The sequence below is a fragment of the Diabrotica virgifera genome, chromosome 3 (genome assembly GCF_917563875.1).
Source record: "Diabrotica virgifera virgifera chromosome 3, PGI_DIABVI_V3a".
NCBI lineage: Eukaryota > Metazoa > Arthropoda > Insecta > Coleoptera > Chrysomelidae > Diabrotica > Diabrotica virgifera.
Genome location: NC_065445.1, coordinates 247,381,524 through 247,401,093, shown reverse-complemented (window position 1 = coordinate 247,401,093; position 19,570 = coordinate 247,381,524). Strand labels below are relative to the sequence as shown.

General features: G+C 31.2%; 1 protein-coding gene across 1 annotated transcript; it reads right to left on the bottom strand.

The window, feature by feature from the left end:
- Positions 1-9,868: 9,868 nt before the first annotated feature.
- LOC114335304 (uncharacterized) lies at positions 9,869-10,435 on the bottom strand. The gene is made up of 2 exons (XM_028285525.2): positions 10,152-10,435; positions 9,869-10,093 (listed from the first exon to the last, which is right to left on the bottom strand). The coding sequence occupies exons 1-2, from the start codon at positions 10,314-10,316 to the stop codon at positions 9,926-9,928; spliced, it is 333 nt and encodes a 110-aa protein (XP_028141326.2). The 5' UTR covers positions 10,317-10,435; the 3' UTR covers positions 9,869-9,925.
- Between the last annotated feature and the right edge of the window lie 9,135 nt (positions 10,436-19,570).

Genomic DNA, 19,570 nt, shown 5'->3' with positions numbered 1-19,570 from the left:
TTTGCGTAATCTAGTATACATTGAAAGTTAGAAATAAAGTCTCTCCCAATGATTCCGTCTGTTGGAATTGGAAAGTTAGGTTCTACCAATTGAAAGATGTGTTCGAATCGAGTTCCTTTTACTTCAAGTGTTGTCTCAACTTCTCCCATTGTTTGCAACTCTCCTTTAGTGACTCCTTTTATTTTCGCCTTTGTGTTTGGTTTCACCTGTTCCTTCATAAAATCTTGTGAACATTTTAGTATTGAAATGTCAGCTCCTGTGTCTATGATAAAAGTGCTTGTGTTTTCAAGAATTCCTGTTTTCATTCGTACAAAGTTCGTTAGGTTTAGGTCGAAGTTGTAAATGTTATATTTTATTTCTGCCTGTGTGCTTCCAACTTCTTGTTCATTCAAAACCCCAACTGCTGGTTTTCTTGCTCTTCTTGACTGTCCTCTATTTCTAGTAACCTTACGTTCCTGTTACGTCCGCCTCTCTGGTTTCCTCTGTATGTTTGATTGTTAAATTGTCTGTATCCTCTGTTCGAATAATTTCGTTGATTGTCCGTTGCTTCTCCTTCGTTCCGTTGTCCGAAGTTATTTCTTCTTCCTCTGTCATATTTGTTATGGTATCCTCTTCTGTATTGCTGCTGTCCTCTCCTATTCTCGTAGTTTGTCCTATAATTTAAGACTCTTCCTTGTGCATTTTCTTCAGTCGTATCGATCGACAAAAATTTAGATACTACTTCCTGCGGTGATGTAAAGTTACCTGCTTCCAGTATTAGCTTAGCTTTCTCTGCATTAGCGTTTCGTTTCATTGTTGTTACTACTGCTTCCGTCGTATATTTCTTTGCTAAGTCAAGTGGCATTCCTTCCGCTATGTATGCTACTTTTAATTGTTCTGCTAACTCTTCCACTTCAGATGCGTACACTGCTGCATCTCTATGCCCTTGCCTTTTTTTGGCTAATTTGGCTATTAAATTCTTCGGATTATCACCTTTTAATTCTTTCTTTAGTGCTTCAGCTATCCGTGGAATCGTATCTTCTGTGGTTATTAGGTTCCTAGCCTTATTGGTGAGTCGCGTTTTTATTAGCGTTACAGCTGTGTCTTCATGACCTTCTGCCAATTTTCCAAGTAGTTCTAATGCGTCTAAAAATGGTTGTAATTTCCCTGCGCTTCCATCGAACTCGTTGGGCAATATCTTGCTTGCGATATTCAAAAATTCATTGATTGTCAAAGCCATGTTTAATATTGTTATATCTTGTTTTATGTCACCTTTTTCCTCTTTTATTCCGTCGTTAATTATTTCTTCTTCTCCTTCCTCGTCGCTTTTTCCTTCTTCTATTTCCTCATCGCTTTGTTCCTCTTCAACTTCCTTGTCGATTGGTTGATGTATTGAACTTGGAACCACTGTTCTCACATTTACTGCTTGAAATGATCGTATAACTTTGTCTCTGATTTTTCCAAAATATTTGTTGCACGATTCCCTTTGTTTGTCCGAAAGTGCTTCCCAGTTTTTCCTAGTCAATTGCGTGAACTTGTTATAAGCTTTAATTAGCTGTGTCGTCACTTCTTCCTTTATGTCCTTAGATTTCGGAACTTTTTTCTTTAAGACTCTTCTGCTTTGCCTGTCTATTTCTTGTGCAATTTCCTCAACTATTTTGACAAAATCTTCCCAAGTAACTTTGTTGCTACTCATTTATACATAATTTTTTTTCTTTTTTTCCAGCTTCTGCACTTCTTAGCGAAAATATAAATTCGATAGTCTTACGGTGTATATAGATATGTAGTATATAGATATATAGTAAAAAAATATGGAGATAAAATAATACGTCAATATATGGTAAAAATATGTAAAAATTGCAGTGGTAATAAAAAATTCAAAAATAAATAACGTTATATTAACCCTTGTAAATAAGTAGTTAGAATAATAATTTAAATGTATTATATTAAATGTATTATATTAAATGTATTTAAATGTATTATGCATATAGCGTATATTTGTTATATATCGTATATTTATTTTGATAGGTATATTTACGATAGCAAATATTAAAATCATAAAAAATTGCAAAAATGTACTAAAAATCAGTAGTCAAATAATAAATGAATAAAAGTCAGCAAGGATAAAGTATACGTTGATAAATATGTAAAAAAAATCATATAAAATTGTATCATTGCGTCCTATAATAACTTAATATGAGGGTAAAAAAATCTTTGTATATTGATAAATATTGGTAATAGAATAGAATAATTAAGTAAAAATAGGTAAACTTGAAACATATATTAATGTAATTAAGGTAGCACATAATGTTTATACTTTATACTTTATATTAATCAGGAAATACCATAAAAATAGCTAATATGGACTTACCACTTTTACACGTCAATGTTCGCTGTTGATCTCGCCAGTCCACGATGAATGTTCCTTTTGAGGTTCCTCCTGTGGGCCTTCCATAACGACCACGCCAATCTAAGAATCAGAACAGCCGTAATTACGTAAAGCAGCACCTTCAGCTCCGTATCGGGTTTGACGTCCTTATTCTTGACGATAAAGTTGCTGTTCACCACTCCGTTCTCCTGGAGTTCATCCTTGGATGACTTTCCTCCCATCCTTGATCCATCAGGTCACGTCTGTTCTGGATCGCCATATGACAGCCCTGGCATTAAGGCTATCTTCTCCCGGTGAGGGTGGTTATCCCTTATCCGAGGGGTGGAATAATTGATACGCTTTTACTTGTTGAGTTGTTTTATTTACACTCGCATGAGCATAAGCTGGTAGCACCGCACCCAAAGAACGTCTCGTGTAGAAAGAGACACTATCTTTAATGTGGAAATATTACGTCTGATCACCAAAATAGAATGACGAATGTCTCATATAATAATAAGAATTCCCTTGTTATAGTTTTGCTGTTTATATATTTAGAAATGCCTATTCAGCATCGACCATGAAAAGTGTTTATAATTTACTCTGCAATTATTAGTGAATCGTGATCTAGGATAACAATATTTATATAATCGAATGAAGGTTGTAATATTGTTATGATGACATAAATAACTGAAAGTAATTATCGTAGATAATTACAGGGTGTTTTTAAGATATATCTACTGAGTACAGATGAATTCTTGTACAGCTACAACAAATGTTAAAAATGACCTCTTTTAGAGGTTACAAAAGAATTTTATATTCATCATTGGCGCGCATACCGGTAATGGTCTGAATTTTTTTAAGAGAGAAATAGTACGCCACTGGGATATGTCAAATTAAAAACCATTTTTGAATTGCTGATTCAATTTACGACAAAAAATATTTCTTGCCTTTTTTCATATACATCATCATTTTATGCAAAACAAGCTGAAAATGCGAGCATTATCATAACGAAAACTTTGTTTATTTGCGTATTTTAATTCATAATAAGGAAAATTGCTAATGGGCCATTCCACGAACATACGCCTGTTTTGGATTACTTCGACAACGAATATTTTACTGTGCAACATAACAAGTACGAAAGTAAATGGCGCTAATACTTATTCCAATAAACAACAATGTAATTTGCAATTTACTTTCGTTCTTCTTATTTTGCACAGTAAAATATTCGTTGTCGAAGTAATCCAAAACAGGCGTATGTTCGTGAAATAGGGATTATTATAAAAAGTTGTTTAGAATTAAAAATTATGTTTTAATGTGCAATTAAATCATTCTAATTTAAATATTTTGAACTATAAAGGTACTTTATTCTTGATCGAAATTAATATTTTTTATATACCTCGTATAAAATTAATAAAATTTGATATATTTATGATGGTTGCATCATAAATCTTAGACCATGAAGAGCTTTTTATGAAGAATACCTTTTCTTCGTCAAATTAAAAATAAAAGAGTTATAAATGAAAATGTTGTTGGTATCCATAATTTGAGAAACATTTTCAAATATTTTTTTCCATTAGAAGGATGACATATCAGACCATAATTTTTTATTCCAAACAACATTTCATATAGTCGGCTTGCTAACCTCGGACACAACTGGCTAGTGATTTTAGTCAGTAATTTTGCCAATTTGTCAAAAAAAATAATTACTAAAAAATAGTTAATTAGTAATTTTGCCAATTTTGGCAAAATTGACAAAAAACTAAAAAATTACCTACTAAAATCACTAGCCAGTTGTGTCTGAGTTTAGCGAACCGACTATAATAACAATTTTCATTTCAATATAACAAATGGAACAGTCCATTTATCATTAGGTACTCCCAAGGGGAGGCCGTATACTCGTATAAACCTTTTTAAAGTTTTTAATAAATTATTGCTTTTAAAATATACTCAAATTGTATTTTTGAACATCTTATTTATTTTATACAATAATTAAATTCACTATCAAATGTCGTTGATATTTTATTAATACTTCATTTAAAATTTAGTTTGACATTCACGAAGTGTCAAACTCAGATGTAAATAACCTATGCTTTGCTTGACAAATTCAGATTCAAAAACTAGCCTACTTACTAGCAATGATTTCAGCTGACGGTTAGTGTGTCGGCAGAAAATAAAATGATTACCTATGACGTCACATTTTAGACTTTGAGGTCGATTATCTCGAAGGCGGTTAGAGATATCGAAATGACGTTTTCAGATTTGAATTCAGAAGATAAAACTACATAAGAAACCATCGATAAATCTGCTCTATGTATTGCAGGAGCGGCAACGCAATAACACATAGACTATAGACTTTCCGAATTTATAAACGAAAAGTTTTCGTTGAAAATAAAACATCTTGACGTTTACAAAGTATTTGAACTAAGTTTCTATGCATATGGGAACTAATACTTTGTAAGCGTTAAGATGTTTTATTTTTTGTATAAAAACGGCGCCTCGTACGAAAAAAGGAGAAAAAGATATTTTGTCGTAAATTGAACGAGGAATTCAATAATGATTTTTAGTTTGACATATCTCAGTGGCGTACTATTTTTTTCTTAAAAAAATTCAGACCATTACCCGTACGCGTGCCAATGATGATTATAAAATTCTTCTGTTACCTGTAAAAGAGATCATTTTAAACATTTCTTGCAGCTTTGCACCTAGTTGAAATTTTATTAGTAATATTTTCTGTTATTGTTCTAGTTTAGTATTATTATATTGGATAGTTCTTGATAATGTATTAAGAGCACACAGTAGCGATCAACAGGTAGCAACAAACGCGGTCCAAGATTGCGAAAGTTCTGCGAACTTTCAAAAGTGAGGCAACAGTGGGTCGGTAATTCGACACTGGCAGTGACGTTTATACTATCAAAAACAATAATTTTTATACACATAGGCGCGAAATGTTGCCAAGTCAGTGACGTTCGATTTCTTGTTATAAAAAAATCTATTTTTAGTAGTTCCAATGTGACACAAAATCTAGGCACGGGATAAAAAAGTTTATTTGAAGAAAGTGTATTTTTTTGTCTTTCTTAATGGCGGTACAGGCCCCTTGTTTCAATATTTTATTTAGTTATAGAGTAATATCCACATACTAACATATTTCTGAAATTGGGCTCTGTACCGCCATTCTTTATTATATTACGAATGTGTGCCAAATATCTCGACAAAATATTCAAAATTAGTGCCGCAATCTTGGAACGCGTTTGTTGCTACCTGTTGATCGCTACTGTTTGCTCTTAAGAAATGAAAAATACGCGCCAAGATGTTTTATTTTTCTGCATAAAAATAGTGCACCATTTGAAAAAAGGCAAGAAAGGTTTTTAAGTAAAAATTAAACGTGGAATTTAAAAATAATTTTTATTTACCAGTATGATTACCCGTATGAGCGCCAATGATGAATACAAAATTCTTAATTGTATGTCAAAAAATGCGCAATAACTACCTCCTAAAACTCACCAAATTTCATTTTCATAGCTCAATTGGTCTTAGAGCAATAAATAAATTGGCAGTTTAAAATAAAAATTTCAACACCCCGTATCTCGGAAACAAAGCATTTGCGGACATATATTTATAGAGCAAACCGGCATTATTTTTTCATGTATAATTAGCCCTTAAAATGGTTCATACTTATTTACTAACACCCTGTATTTACCAATATAAAGCCGTCTAGGGGCCAGGACTGTTTCGTGGCTGATCAAAGTCCACAGAGTTTCAGTGTGTATGCCTATGTATTTTGACCACCAAATTCGAAATTTCAAACTAATTTGTTATAAAAATTAATAAAATAATAATGCATAAAATTACAAATATGTATTATCATTTTTACAACATGAAATTTGTTCCTGTAAAAAAATGAAATATTTGGTAAACCTTGATCCAATAAAATTAGAAGTGGAGATATTGCAAAATTAATTCAAAACATTGCAAGGGCCTAGCCGGGTAAGATGATAAAACTGCCCCCAACTCGATTCTAATTCCATACAGGGTGTCCCGGAAAATAGTGCGTTCCTTTAAGGTATGGATAGAATACACAATTTAGAACAAAAAAGTCCTATACCATTTTTTTCTAAAGTTAACCATTTCCAAAAAAAAGATTACATTGGTTTCCATATACCTGAATTTTAATCTTCAGAAAATTAAATAATCCGGCAACATGTTACGCACTGGTGAATAAGAACTCGTTTGTGTCTTACAGTATTTAAAATAATCCAACCTAATACTTACTATTTTTGTTTACTATAATTTTTTTAAAATGTAGTTGAAATATGGCATAATTTTAAACGAATGATACTTACATATTTTAAGATGAAAACACATGTTTTAACTGAACCACCACTTTTGCGAACACATGAATTCATAGAGTAACATGCACTCATACGACGAGAAATTCCAGCAAAACATTTTGAAAGAATTTTAGTAGGTATTATGCCTCTCCATTTATTGATCTACCATAAATAAACAACATAATATCATAATATTACTCATGAACACACGATTCAAAAACATTTTCGGCGTTGACACTAAACAGGATTCTTCCAAATTATCTGTTTACTAAACATGGGACTATTTACGTTTAGATTTTTGTACTTCACAGAGTTGCCAGATTTGAATTTGCGTTCCAAAATGTTTTATAGTTTTTTGGTCAAACGGTTGAATTTAGAAAAAAATGTTATAAGAGTTTTTTGTTCTACATGGTGCCTTCTACCTATACCTTTAAGGAACGCACTATTTTCCGGGACACCCTGTATAGGTCACCGTTTAGCATATGTAGTGAAATTCACTTTCTGAAATTTTTAGCCCCCTAGGTGGTCATGTGACCCACCTAGGGCCTAATTAGGGTTTTTATTTTTTATCTCAGCCGCATCGAGAACTAGCGAAAAACTTTAAATAAAAAAAGTTGTAATCTTTAAAAGTTCTGTCCGAATTTTTTTTTTTTAATTTTTGGCGGGAAATTTAAATAGAACGATTTTAAAATTTTAAATGAGTATTAAAAAATAACTAAGACATTCGTTTTCACGAAAAAAATATATAACCTGTATTTTTGCATAATGTTTCACCCTGAATTTTTTCATACTTTTAAAATTGGTGAAACGCACCTTTAAAAATAAAAAACCGCATTTTTTCGTTTTTTTTTTTGTTTTTTGATACAATTTTATACATATTTTTCAAAAAAGCTAACTCCGTCACTGGAATAGGTAAAAAACTGGAAAATAATTGGAGTTTGCCAAAATAATTGGAGTTTAAAAATTTTTTGTAACGGCATCCATTTTCAAGATACAGGGCGTTGAAGAAAACAAAATTTTACACATTTTTTACGATTTTGCGGAAACTACTGGCAACATTGTAATAAAACTTGGCGGGTTTTATCTAACTAAGAAGTAGTTATTGTGCATGTTTTGACATACAATTAAGGATTTGATATTCATTATTGGCGCGCATAGGGGTAATGGTCTGAACCTTTCAAAGAAAAAAAGATAGTACGCCACTGACATATTTCAAATTAACAATCATTTTTGAATTCCTCGTTCAATTTGCGATAAAAAAACTATCTTCTCATTTTTTTCATACGACGCGCCGTTTTGCTGCAAAAAATAAAATATCTTAACGCTTCCAAAGTATTCGAATTAGTTTTTTTATAATGGATGTACGAGTTTATGTAGATGTAGATGTAGAAACTACTAGTCCGTCCCACCTTGACTTTACAGTATAGGAAACATAGGCAATGCAGTTTATGATAGTTTTAGCGCTGTGATGCCGATTTTATCAACAAGAATTTGTAATCGAACATCAGAGAGATTAAATTAAAACTGTTTCAGAAAGGCAATCTACAATTTTAGGATTCATATGCGTAATAACTATAGTATATAAAATAAACTTAAACGCATACGAATCCTAAAACAGTTTTAATTTAATCTCTCTAATGTTCGATTACAAATTCTTTTTGATAAAATCGGCATCACCGGGCTAAAAACTCTCATAAGGACTGCATTGCCCATGTTTCCTATACTATAAAGTCAAGTTTTTTTATTTTTAAAGGTGCGTTTCACCAGTTTTAAAAATTTGAAAAAATTCAGGGTAAAATATTATGCAAAAATACACGTTATAAATTTTTTCGTGAAAACGAATGTCTTAGTTATTTTTTTATACTCATTTAAAATTTTAAAATCGTTCTAAAATTTAAATTTCCCGCCAAAAATAAAAAAAAAATTTCGGACAGAATTTTTTAAATCTTACAACTTTTTTATTTAAAGTTTATCGCTAGTTCTCGATACGGCTGAGATAAAAAATAAAAACCCTAATTAGGCTCTAGGTGGGTCACATATGACCCCCTAGGGGGCTAAAAATTTCAGAAAGTTAGTTTCACTCAGTGATCCCTCCCACATCACTGGTTTCACTATATATGCTAAACAGTGACCTCTATGGGATTCGAATCGAGTTGGGGGCAGTTTTCATCGTCTTATCTGGCTAGGCCCTTTACAGCATATAGGTTATTTTTCACTTGTAACTCGGCTGTATTTTGAGGAAAATATTTTTTTCATAGCTCAAATTAAAGGAAAAACTACTAGCTTTAAAACTACACAGAAGTTATAACAATAATAATTTTAAAGTGATATTTCTTATTAAAAAAAAGGCATATAATTTGTTTATAAGGTTTTTAAATACTTAAAATTATATTATAGCAAACCAAGTTACCTAGTCATATTGTATGATTCAACAAAGAATTTGATGTATTATAAGTATATCTATTTAAATATATATTTTTTAATACCAAATGGCAAAACGATGTACCACATATTATGAGATATTTGCTTGCAATTAAAGGTTTGGGGTACTGAAAAAGACAGATGATATTGTGGTAACGAAAACATTTTTTAAACTACATCCAAGAAGGCTTTATAAATGGAAAGCACCTATATACAAAATAATAGATACAAAACTACTGAAAGAAAACAACATCCAGGAATTAGTAAAAATGGCTTTGCAGATGATGGAAGAGCGGAAGAAATTAAAAGGTAAAAATGTCAATGAATACAAGTTGCATAGGAATATAAGTACTATGGAAAATAAAAAAGCTTGCCTGACGGAAAATAGTACGGAAATTGAAATATTACAATGAAACATGATGATTTTGAAATACTGATTAATAGTAGGTCTGCTCTAGTGAACTATTTATCACAGTTAATTCTATTAATCAAGTTCTTTTGAGTCTTTCATTATCTGAAAAAGGTTTATGAGTTTTTAATGGTAGGAGGATGGAGGTGATGAAAATCAGACAGAAATCAAAACCTTACGACAATCATAATAGTAATGATGAAAATTTTACCATGCTCCCCCTTAGCATCGACAGCATATGGTGATCTCCAAAATCTAGCATGGACACAGAAAAGTTTGATGTTAATACTGTGGGAAAAATCAATTCAACTTTGTGTTGTAATAAATAAAGATACCTATCATGTAGGTAGACAAAAGGATTGCTTCTCAATAAATTTGTTTATTTACTATTCTAAAACATAAACTTTAACTAAATTTAATCTATTTGGAGGTAGGATAGTATGGTACATGCACAGATGGTTGGGGGCAACGATGTTCTAGCATTTCTACTTCAGCTTCGAAGTAACTGTTTTTATCATAACAGAAGTATTCTGGATTCTTATACTCAGTATTTTTTGCAGCTCCAGGACCTACAGGTGAGCTGGGTACCTAAAAGAATAATAGTAGTGGTAAAAATTATCCGAAAATAATGAATTAACAGACTTACTTTTACACAATTGTCAGAAAGGCCAGGTACATTAGGAATAGAACCACCAGAAGATTGTGATTTATTGTAAATTATCTTGCCTGATGATAAAGCTCTGTTTATACTTGAAAAGTTACAAAACTTGCTATAATTATTTAAATTCCTTAAAAGCCCTTTACTTGCCATTTTCCCTTATTTGGAAGGTTAGAATTTTTACGTAATAATTTTTAATTTCTGTAACGCTACTCCTGTCAATTGATTATGATAATGTGGCTGGATTAAACAACAATACTGGCCAGCGGCCAGAGTGAATTAGATCATTTGACTTGTATCTCGGAACAACAATTTAGGGTCCTCATCACAAGTATGTATAGCAGATACCAGTTAGGAGCGATATCGTTTGTCCTGCTTATGCGGATAAAATATCTATACAGGGTGATTCATTAAGAATGTCCAATCTCGGAGTTGTAGATTCTAGACGTCAAAATATTAGGATTTAATCCAAATCGCTTAACTAAAATGTGGCTCGTTATTGAGTTACAGACTGTTTTATTTAAAATTTATTTGTACCCAGTACTTTAAAACTATTTGACATATCCTTGTCATACTTGTCAGAAAGTGTAAGTAGGGCTTTTCATTCACAGTCATTTGTTTCGAGCTTCTGTCATATGTCGTATAATTAGTGTATAGGGCTTTTCATCGATTGTCATTTGTTTCGAGCTTCTGTCATGTGTCACATAATATTAATATATCTATGCCATACGTCTTTGGTTTGTATCATTGGTATATAGCGATAACGTATGACGTAAATATATTAAAATTATGTGACACATGACAAGTTCGAAACAAATGACTGTGAATAAAAAGCCCTATTCGCGGTGTGCAAGTATTCGGAAGGGATACGCGAAACGATCGTGCGCGAATAGCGGAGAAATACTGCAACTTTCTTAAATAATTCATATTGTCAATTTAAATTATCAAATTGACGTACATTTCATACCTATTGTCATTTAAGAAGAAAAATTATACATTGCTTCACAATATTGATATGATATGCAATTATTATATAAAGGTAAATTTAATTAATTGTATTTTGCATGCAGTACTCCATTTTAATAACTAATCTTATTTACTACATACAATTGTTTACGTTTTAATAACATAACCTAAATCTTATTTTTTCTTCTTATTTTTTTTGGACTATGGCCTTGACAATTATCCAGTAACCAGGACCATATAATTGGCCAATATAATTAAAAGTGCGAATAAAAGTGCAGAGCGAAGAAACCAGGTGTCGCTTTTCTGAACTTGCACGGTCCCAATATTAATATTAGTTATATACAGATTATACAACGTATGACAGAAGCTCGAAACAAATGACAATCGATGAAAAGCCCTATTGTACACCCTACTAAATTATGTTAAATAAACGTTACTACTGGCAACTACCAGAAACGTACGACAGGGGAAAGTGGTTAACCCTTCCCACATTCTACGCCACTGGCAGAATTACTATTTTAGTGCAATTTTTCGATTCTCCAACAGTTTCTATCTATGAAAATAATATACCCTTATAAGCGGCTAATAAGCTAATATAAGCGGCACAATACATTAATCAAAATGACTGTGCCGTTTTCTTTTAACTCCGGTAAAGAGCCACATTTTATGTAAGTGATTTGGGTTAAATCTTAGTATTTTGAGGTCTAGAATCTACAACTCAGAGATTGGACATTCTTAATTAATCACCCTATATACAGGACGAGTTACCACTAACGGGACGAAAGATTACAGCTAAAGGGTAAGTAAAAGATTTAAAAAAATACATTAATAGTTTGTTTGATAAAGTATAGAAGCTACATACATTTTAAAATTATTTTGAAATGTACAGGGTGTCACAATAAATTGCGGCGAATCAAAGTTATGTTTTTTCTTATGGGACACTCTGTACGCACGCGTATTTTATTACATTTTCTAATTTACCCCAAAAAATATGGTATAGTTTCATAAGTACAGAGTGCTCTGACTTATATCGACTTTTCTTAAAATCTAATGTTTTAAAAGAAAATCCATTCTCAACTTATTCAAGCCCTTATTAGTCCAAGTAATGAAGCTTAAAATAGGACAAAACCTTGCAATTTTTACAGAATGGATCGATTTGCTTGAAAATTTGAGAATAAGCAGTGGATAGTCCAAGGATCAAAATCTATATCATGCAGAAAGGCGCTTTTACCATGGAGGTGGTTGCCACCCCATCTCGGGGTGGGAATTTTTTATTATATTTTAATCGTAAAAGTTGGTAAAAACGTTCATTCTAAGCAAAACACGTTCTATACATTTTTTTGATAAAATGGATAGTTTTCGATTTATTCTCTATCGAAAGTATTAGTTTTATATTGAAAAAATCAATGTTTTTAATAAGTTTTCTGCTAATAACTCAAAAAGTTTTCGTTTTATCAATACAACTGTACTTAACAAAAATGTACCTTTTGAAAAAATAAACAAAACCGTTTTTTAAATTTTCTTTACGGCTAATAGTAATCGAGCTATACTTTATTATATGTTGGCTCTTCTTCGTCAAATGCTAAATATTGTAGTTTCAAAGTTAAAAGACGGAAAGACTATGCATTTTTCGAGGAAAACTTGTTTAAACTAATTTAAAGTACTTAAAAATATCTATCTCCAGAGATAAAAAAGTCTCTAGCTCAAAAATTAAGTGACATAATGAAAAGAATGTCAGCTCCTATTTTTTCCAGCGAAAAAGTAAACGCATGCAACCCCCTAATCGCCACCCTAATTCAAATAAATCATTGATCTTATTTGGTCTTTTTTATTTATGTATTATTAATAGGTTCTATAAGTTTGACCCGCTTAGAATGATTAGTTAAAAAAATGGATTTAAAAGCGAATAACGAATTTTTGTAGTTTGAAAAAAAAATGGCCATTTCTTCAGAATAGCAAGATTAGCATCAGAAATACGAAAAAATGTTTAAACATGAAATTGTAGCTTATTTAATTCCCAAGAACCTGGTTTGCAAAAAATTTTTCTACAGCAAAAATTGAAGTGAGATATTGACAATTAAAACTTGTAATAACATGCAAAAACCACCTTTACCAACCCTTTCAAAGTCACCTCTTTTTGCGACTGAGGATTTTAAAAAGATTTAATATTAATAGACTTATAGATCTTGTAAAATCCTACAAAATTGTTCTTTACCAAGCTTTCTAAGATAAAAAATAAAAAAGTTACGGTTAAAAAATCAATATATTTTTTTGAAAAAAAAAAGGAGAAATCCAATTGGAAGCATAATAAAGTAAGTTAGCGGTGTTTTTAGTCATTGGCCTTATTCATTCTTATTTATTTATGTATAATTAATAGATTCTAGAAGTTTGACTGACTTAGAATGATTAGTTTTTAAAAAAAATGGAGTTGAAAGCGAATAACGAATTTTTGTAGTTTGGTAGAATATGCCATTTTCTTCGGAATAGAAAGATTAGCATCAGAGATACAAGAAAATATTTCAATATAAAATTGTAGGTTATTTAATTCCCAAGAACATGGTTTAAAAAATTTTTTCTACGGCAAAAAATGAGTGAATCGTAAATGAGTATATCGAAAAATATTGATTTATTCTATACAAAACTAACACTTTCAATAGCGAATAAATCGAAAACTATTAATTTTATCAAAAAAATGTATAAAACATTTTTTGCTTACAATTAATGTTTTTATCAACTTTTGCGGTCAAAATATAATAAAAAATTTCCACCCCCGAGATGGGGTGGCAACCACCCCCATAGTAAAAGCGCCTTTCGGAATCATATAGATTTTGATCCTTGGACTATTTACTAGTTATTCTCAAATTTTCAAGCAAATCGATCCATTCTGTAAAAATTGCGAGGTGAAAAGCTTCATTGGTTCCTGGCCTATATAACAAATTTACTCTTACATCAATACTGTTGGATATTGGTTGAATATATTCCATGATTGATTATTGAAGATTTATTTACGGGGTGTTCAAAATTTAAAAATTCATTATTGGATTATTCAATGTGTAATATGAGTCTTATTTTAAATAGAACACCATGTATACTAATTAATCGTAATATTAAACAAAGTTTCCTCTTTTGAATGGGTATCCTTTTATACAGGGTGTCCCGAAAAGATTGGTCATAAATTATACCACACATTCTGGGGTCAAAAATAGTTCGATTCAACCTAACTTACCTTTGTACAAATGTGTTCATAAAAAAAGTTACAACCCTTTGAAGTTACAAAATAAAAATCGATTTTTTCCAATATATCGAAAACTATTAGAGATTTTTTATTGAAAATGGACACGTATCATTCTTATGACAGGAACATCTTAAAACAAAATTATACTGAAATTTGTTCACCCCATAAAAATTTTAGGGGGGTTTTGTTCCCTTAAACCCCCCCAAACTTTTGTGTACGTGCCAAGTAATTCATTATTATAGTACCGTCAGTTAAACACAACGTTTTTAAAACTTTTTGCCTCTCAGTATTTTTTCGATAAGCCAGTTTTTATCGAGATGTGGCTAATTTTTTAATATATTTACATAAACATTTTATGGGGGTTTTGTTCCTTTAAACCCCCCCAATGTTTGTGTACGTTCCAATTAAACTATTATTGTGATACCAATAGTTAAACACAGTGTTTTTAAAGCTTTTTTGCCTCTTAGTCTTTTTTTGATAAGTCACCTTTTATCGAGATGTGGCTTCTTATTTAAAATAAACCTGAAAATGTAAATTACAAATAAATTTTCAGATTATTAACAGGTCTCTATAATCGTACATAACCATATTTATACAAATATGTGGTGGATTCGACAAATATTCAAAATATCTCGATAAAAACTGGCTTATCGAAAAAGTACTAGGAGGCAAAAAAGTTTTAAAACAATGTATTTAACTAATGGGGCCACAATAATAATTTAATTGGAACGTACACAAAAGTTTGGGGGGGTTTAAGTGAACAAAACCCCCATACAATTTTTATGGACAATTTTTGAAAGGTTTCATTGTACATTTAAACTATTGTTTAATTGTTTGTTATTAGTGTAGAGGTATTCAAACTATTGAATATAGACCCTAATATTAGTTTTAAAAATTATAAATGCAAATAAAAATAAATTCGTTTTAGATAGAGAAATAATTCTTGCAAAATGCATAGGGGAGTGCAATTAGAACGAAAAGATACAATGTTTCGGAAAAAATCAAACAAGGTTATATTTTTCTAAAACTTTTTTTGTTAGTTTATAAATATGTTAAAGTAAAAAGTTCTACTCACAAATTTCGCCGCTAATTGTTTATTAATTGTTTAAACAATAACAATTGTTTTGTATAAATAATGTTAAGAATTTGGGTGAATTCAACATTTTATTTTGATAAAAAATGTTTTTATTTTAGTTTTGATTATGCTGAACCCGAATCTGACATTACAATTTGCAAATTCAAAATGGCGGATTCAAAATGGCGGATTTTTTCCTAAAAATCCTTAAAAAGTAGTTGTAAAATCCGAATTTTTTTATAAAACGTGTTTGTTTGCATATATGTGGATATTTTTGAGAGGTTGCTGAACCTGAATCAAAGTTTGATAATTTAAATTATAAATGGCAGATCCAAAATGGCAAATAACTTAAAAAATAGTTGTAAAATCATAATTTCTTTACAAAATATATTTATTTCTACATATATTTATTTTTGAGTGCTTTGATAAACCTAACTTAAATGTTAACATTATAAACTATAAAATGGCGGATCCAAAATACGGATTTTCTAAAAAGAACATAAAAAAGAACATTTTTCTAAAACATTTATTGTCTTTATTTTTAACAGGTTGTTGAATTTGAATTAAAGATTAAAAATTTAAATTTCAAAATGCCGGATCGAAAATGGCGGATATTTAAATGAAAAACAAGTAGGATCCAATCAAACAAATATGGAATTTCATTCTTAAAAAAAAGATAAACAAAAATTTTCACAATAATATTAAAAATTAAAATGTATTAGAAAGAATATTAAAAAAAAAACAAATTTTCGATTAGAAGGATATAATTACATATTGGAACATAGTTTTTAATTTCAAACAACTTTTCTTTATAAAAATTTTCGATATTGTGAAATATAAAGGTACTTTACTCTTGAGTAAAATTCATATTTTTTGACATACCTCGTACAAATCTAACAAAATTTGATATTAGATGGTTGCATCTTATGTTATATACGATGCAGAGTATTTTATAAAGAATAACTTTTTTTCGTAAAACTGATATTAAAAAAGTTACCAATAGGTTCCAAGTTACGCAGACATACTGTATAAGAGCTAAAAAAATTTTTTTTGTTGAACATTTATTATTGCTAAAGCTTATTGTTAAATGTAGTTTGGGTAAGTTTTACAGAAAAAAGTTTTTATCACTCTGTATATACATTTTTTCAGCTGGTAATTTTCGATTTTTGTATTACATTTTTGTTATCTTTCTTAGTTTTCTCAAGAATAAATTGTTTATTTCATTTTTAAACTAAAATAATTCAGTGTTTTTTAAAGATTACATCGCAGGCTTTAAAAAAATAGCAAAAAAATTGTATTAGATTTATTCAAACTTGAGTAATACCGTCTTAGAATGGTGGGAATTCTGTAGAACTACGAAGTTTTTAAAAATTACATTTTTTGAGACATCGTATTATTTTAATTAAATTTTTGAGATTTTTTTTGAATAAAACATCGTTTAGTAAGATGATTCAGAGTTAAGTTGTGCAAATTTGAGAGTTTTATAAGTAAAATTGTATTAGTTACACACTTTTAAATCATTTTTAAACAAAATTCATGTAAGGCTCACTTTCCGCCCACACCGTACTTATGTCCATACATTTTATTTCTTTTTATTACAACCATAAGATAGCTTATTTCATGTCCAATTTGTAAAATTTCTTTTGAACCATTAGTTAAAAAATTACATTAAAAAAACTCAACCGTGCACTTCTTCCAACCATAGGCGTAGCGTGACCTAATAATTTGGGGGGGCACGGGGTCTACGGGGGGGGGGGAGTGGTGGTCCCGTGGAAACTTTTTTGAAAACTACCACTTAAGAACTAAATTAAAGTATATGTGTATTTTTGTTAAACATTGGTTTTAATCAATTTTTACTATATTGATGGATTGTAAAAAGACTCAATTTCAAAATATACAAGTTTATTCTATTCTAGATATAACTGCATGGACATTTATAACACAAAAACAAATTTGTGTACAAGACAAAGTTTTAAGGTGAACAGAACTACAGTAATGGTTTTCAACGAACCAATTTTCGTTAGTTCTAATGAAGCATTAGCCTCCTATCGGCTAGATTTGAAAATCTGTCAACTAACAGATCTAGTTTTTTATCTTTCATGTATTCAGACGTCAATTCTTGCTCAATAGACATCAGGGCAAGCCCACTTAAGCGGTCTTCTGTCATGGTGCTTCGAAGAAATGTCTTTAGCCTTCGTAGTGTAGAAAACGATCTTTCTGCGCTTGCTGTTGTGATAGGCCACGAAAGTGATATTTCTAGTAGCTGCCAAACATCTGGTGCACTGGCTTGAAGATCATTCTCAATAAAAAAATCAGCCAACTCTTGGAACGTTACTCTTGTGGTTGCTTTGTCTGTTTTGACAAAATTGTTCTTTGCATAACAGTGAAAAAACTTAAGATGTGCAGAGAAACTTAAAGACAAGTTATAAAACTTTTGGATTGCCATAACAGCGTTGTTGTCAATTTCGGTCCAATTAAATAGTAACTGGGCAATGCAGTTGATTTTATCATAATCGTTCTTGGAAAAACGAGATTGCAAGTTTACAATTACTGTGTCTAAAGCAGCAAAGTAAATGTCAGTCTTGAACATCTGTTCAGGTGATTGATGAAATGCAGCATCTGAAGAGCTACTACTAGCTTCAAGTTTTTTCGGAATCTTCCGTTTGCGTGGTAGTGAAGGCCTTTCAACTGACAAACCTTTCATACCATATTTGTTACACTGTTCTTCTGACTCATTCCACATCTGAATAAAGCCATCATCATTTCTGTCCAGTTTTAAACAGTCAATGACTGATTCAACTTTTGCAAAAACCTTAGAAATGTCAAGAGATTCACTCTGCAGTTCTTTGGAGAGTATATCAGTCTGACTCAAAACGCTGTGCAATAGTTTTAAACTGAATACAAATTCAAATGTGCTGATTTGTTTGGCTAGACCATCAGCTTCGGCTGCAATTTTACGATTTGATACATCGTTTGCAATAACTTCCAAAGTTTCGTACACTTCAGGGAGCTGCTCTAGAATTACATGGATTGCTTTGTGTCGAACTGTCCATCTAGTTCGAGACAAGCTCACTAGTCTTTTCATTTTTGTTTCTCCGCTTTGCTTACATATTGATTCAAATATTGAAAACCTGTTAGCTGATGCATTAATTAAGTTATACAGGTTATTTACTATGGATAAGCAATTCCGAAGCTGTCTTATTTCTTCACAAAATCTCTGAACAGCTAGATCAAGCAAGTGGGCATGGCAGTGTGTGTACAAAGCTTTAGGCTCTTCTTCTTGGAACCTTGAGGCAACACCTTTGAATTTGCCGCTCATGTTACTAGCTCCATCATATGCCTGGCCGTGCATTTTATTTAAGCTTATACCCAACTGCTGCAGATACTGTTTAATAGTGTGATGTAAATTTTCACCAGTAGTGTCTGACACATCAACGAAGCCCAAAAACCTTTCATTGATTTTAATGTGTCCATCTATTTTAGTAATGTATCGAATGCAAATGCTAAGCTGTTCACGGGTTGAAATATCCGTAGTTTCATCACAAATAATTGAGTAGGCCAAAGCCTCACTCACCTCTTGGACAATTTGTTGAAGCATTTCACTTTTTATGCAATCTATTATCTCATTTTGTACCTGGGCACTTTTGTATGAATGGACTGGGGATTTCATTAATGTTTGGATTCCTTCCTTCATTTCAGTAGATCTCAGTTCTAGCAGTTCTATAAAGTTCCCAATGTTAAATGAAGCAGTACTCTCATCATGTCCTCTTAAGGCAAGATTCTGTTTTCCAAGGAATAGGATGTTTTCAATTATGAATTTTAAATACCTCCTATTCATCTCAACCATTTTAGTATGTGCCGAGGACAACGAATCTGCTACCGTGCTTCCTGCTTTTCTATACTCATTGAGAAACTGTTTAGATTTTTGATGCATTTCACTCTTCTCATGTTTCCTGAATTTTTCCAAAGCTTTCTTCCAATTGTTCATGCCCAGTTTAGTGAATGACTCCTCCCCGCGACCAGACTTATGTTGACAAAATAGTCGGCATGGGTAACAAAATGCAGCGTCTGTAATGGGGCTATATTCGACCCAATTAAATTCACTGTACCAGGATTCTTTGAACTGCCTCG

Bases quoted from the DNA above. Each gene is read 5' to 3' on its own strand.
- LOC114335304 (XM_028285525.2), bottom strand. From the start codon at position 10,316: ATGGCAAGTAAAGGGCTTTTAAGGAATTTAAATAATTATAGCAAGTTT. The intron at 10,094-10,151 runs GTAAGTCTGTTA...TTATTCTTTTAG, and splicing joins TTTCTGACAATTGTGTAAAA to GTACCCAGCTCACCTGTAGG.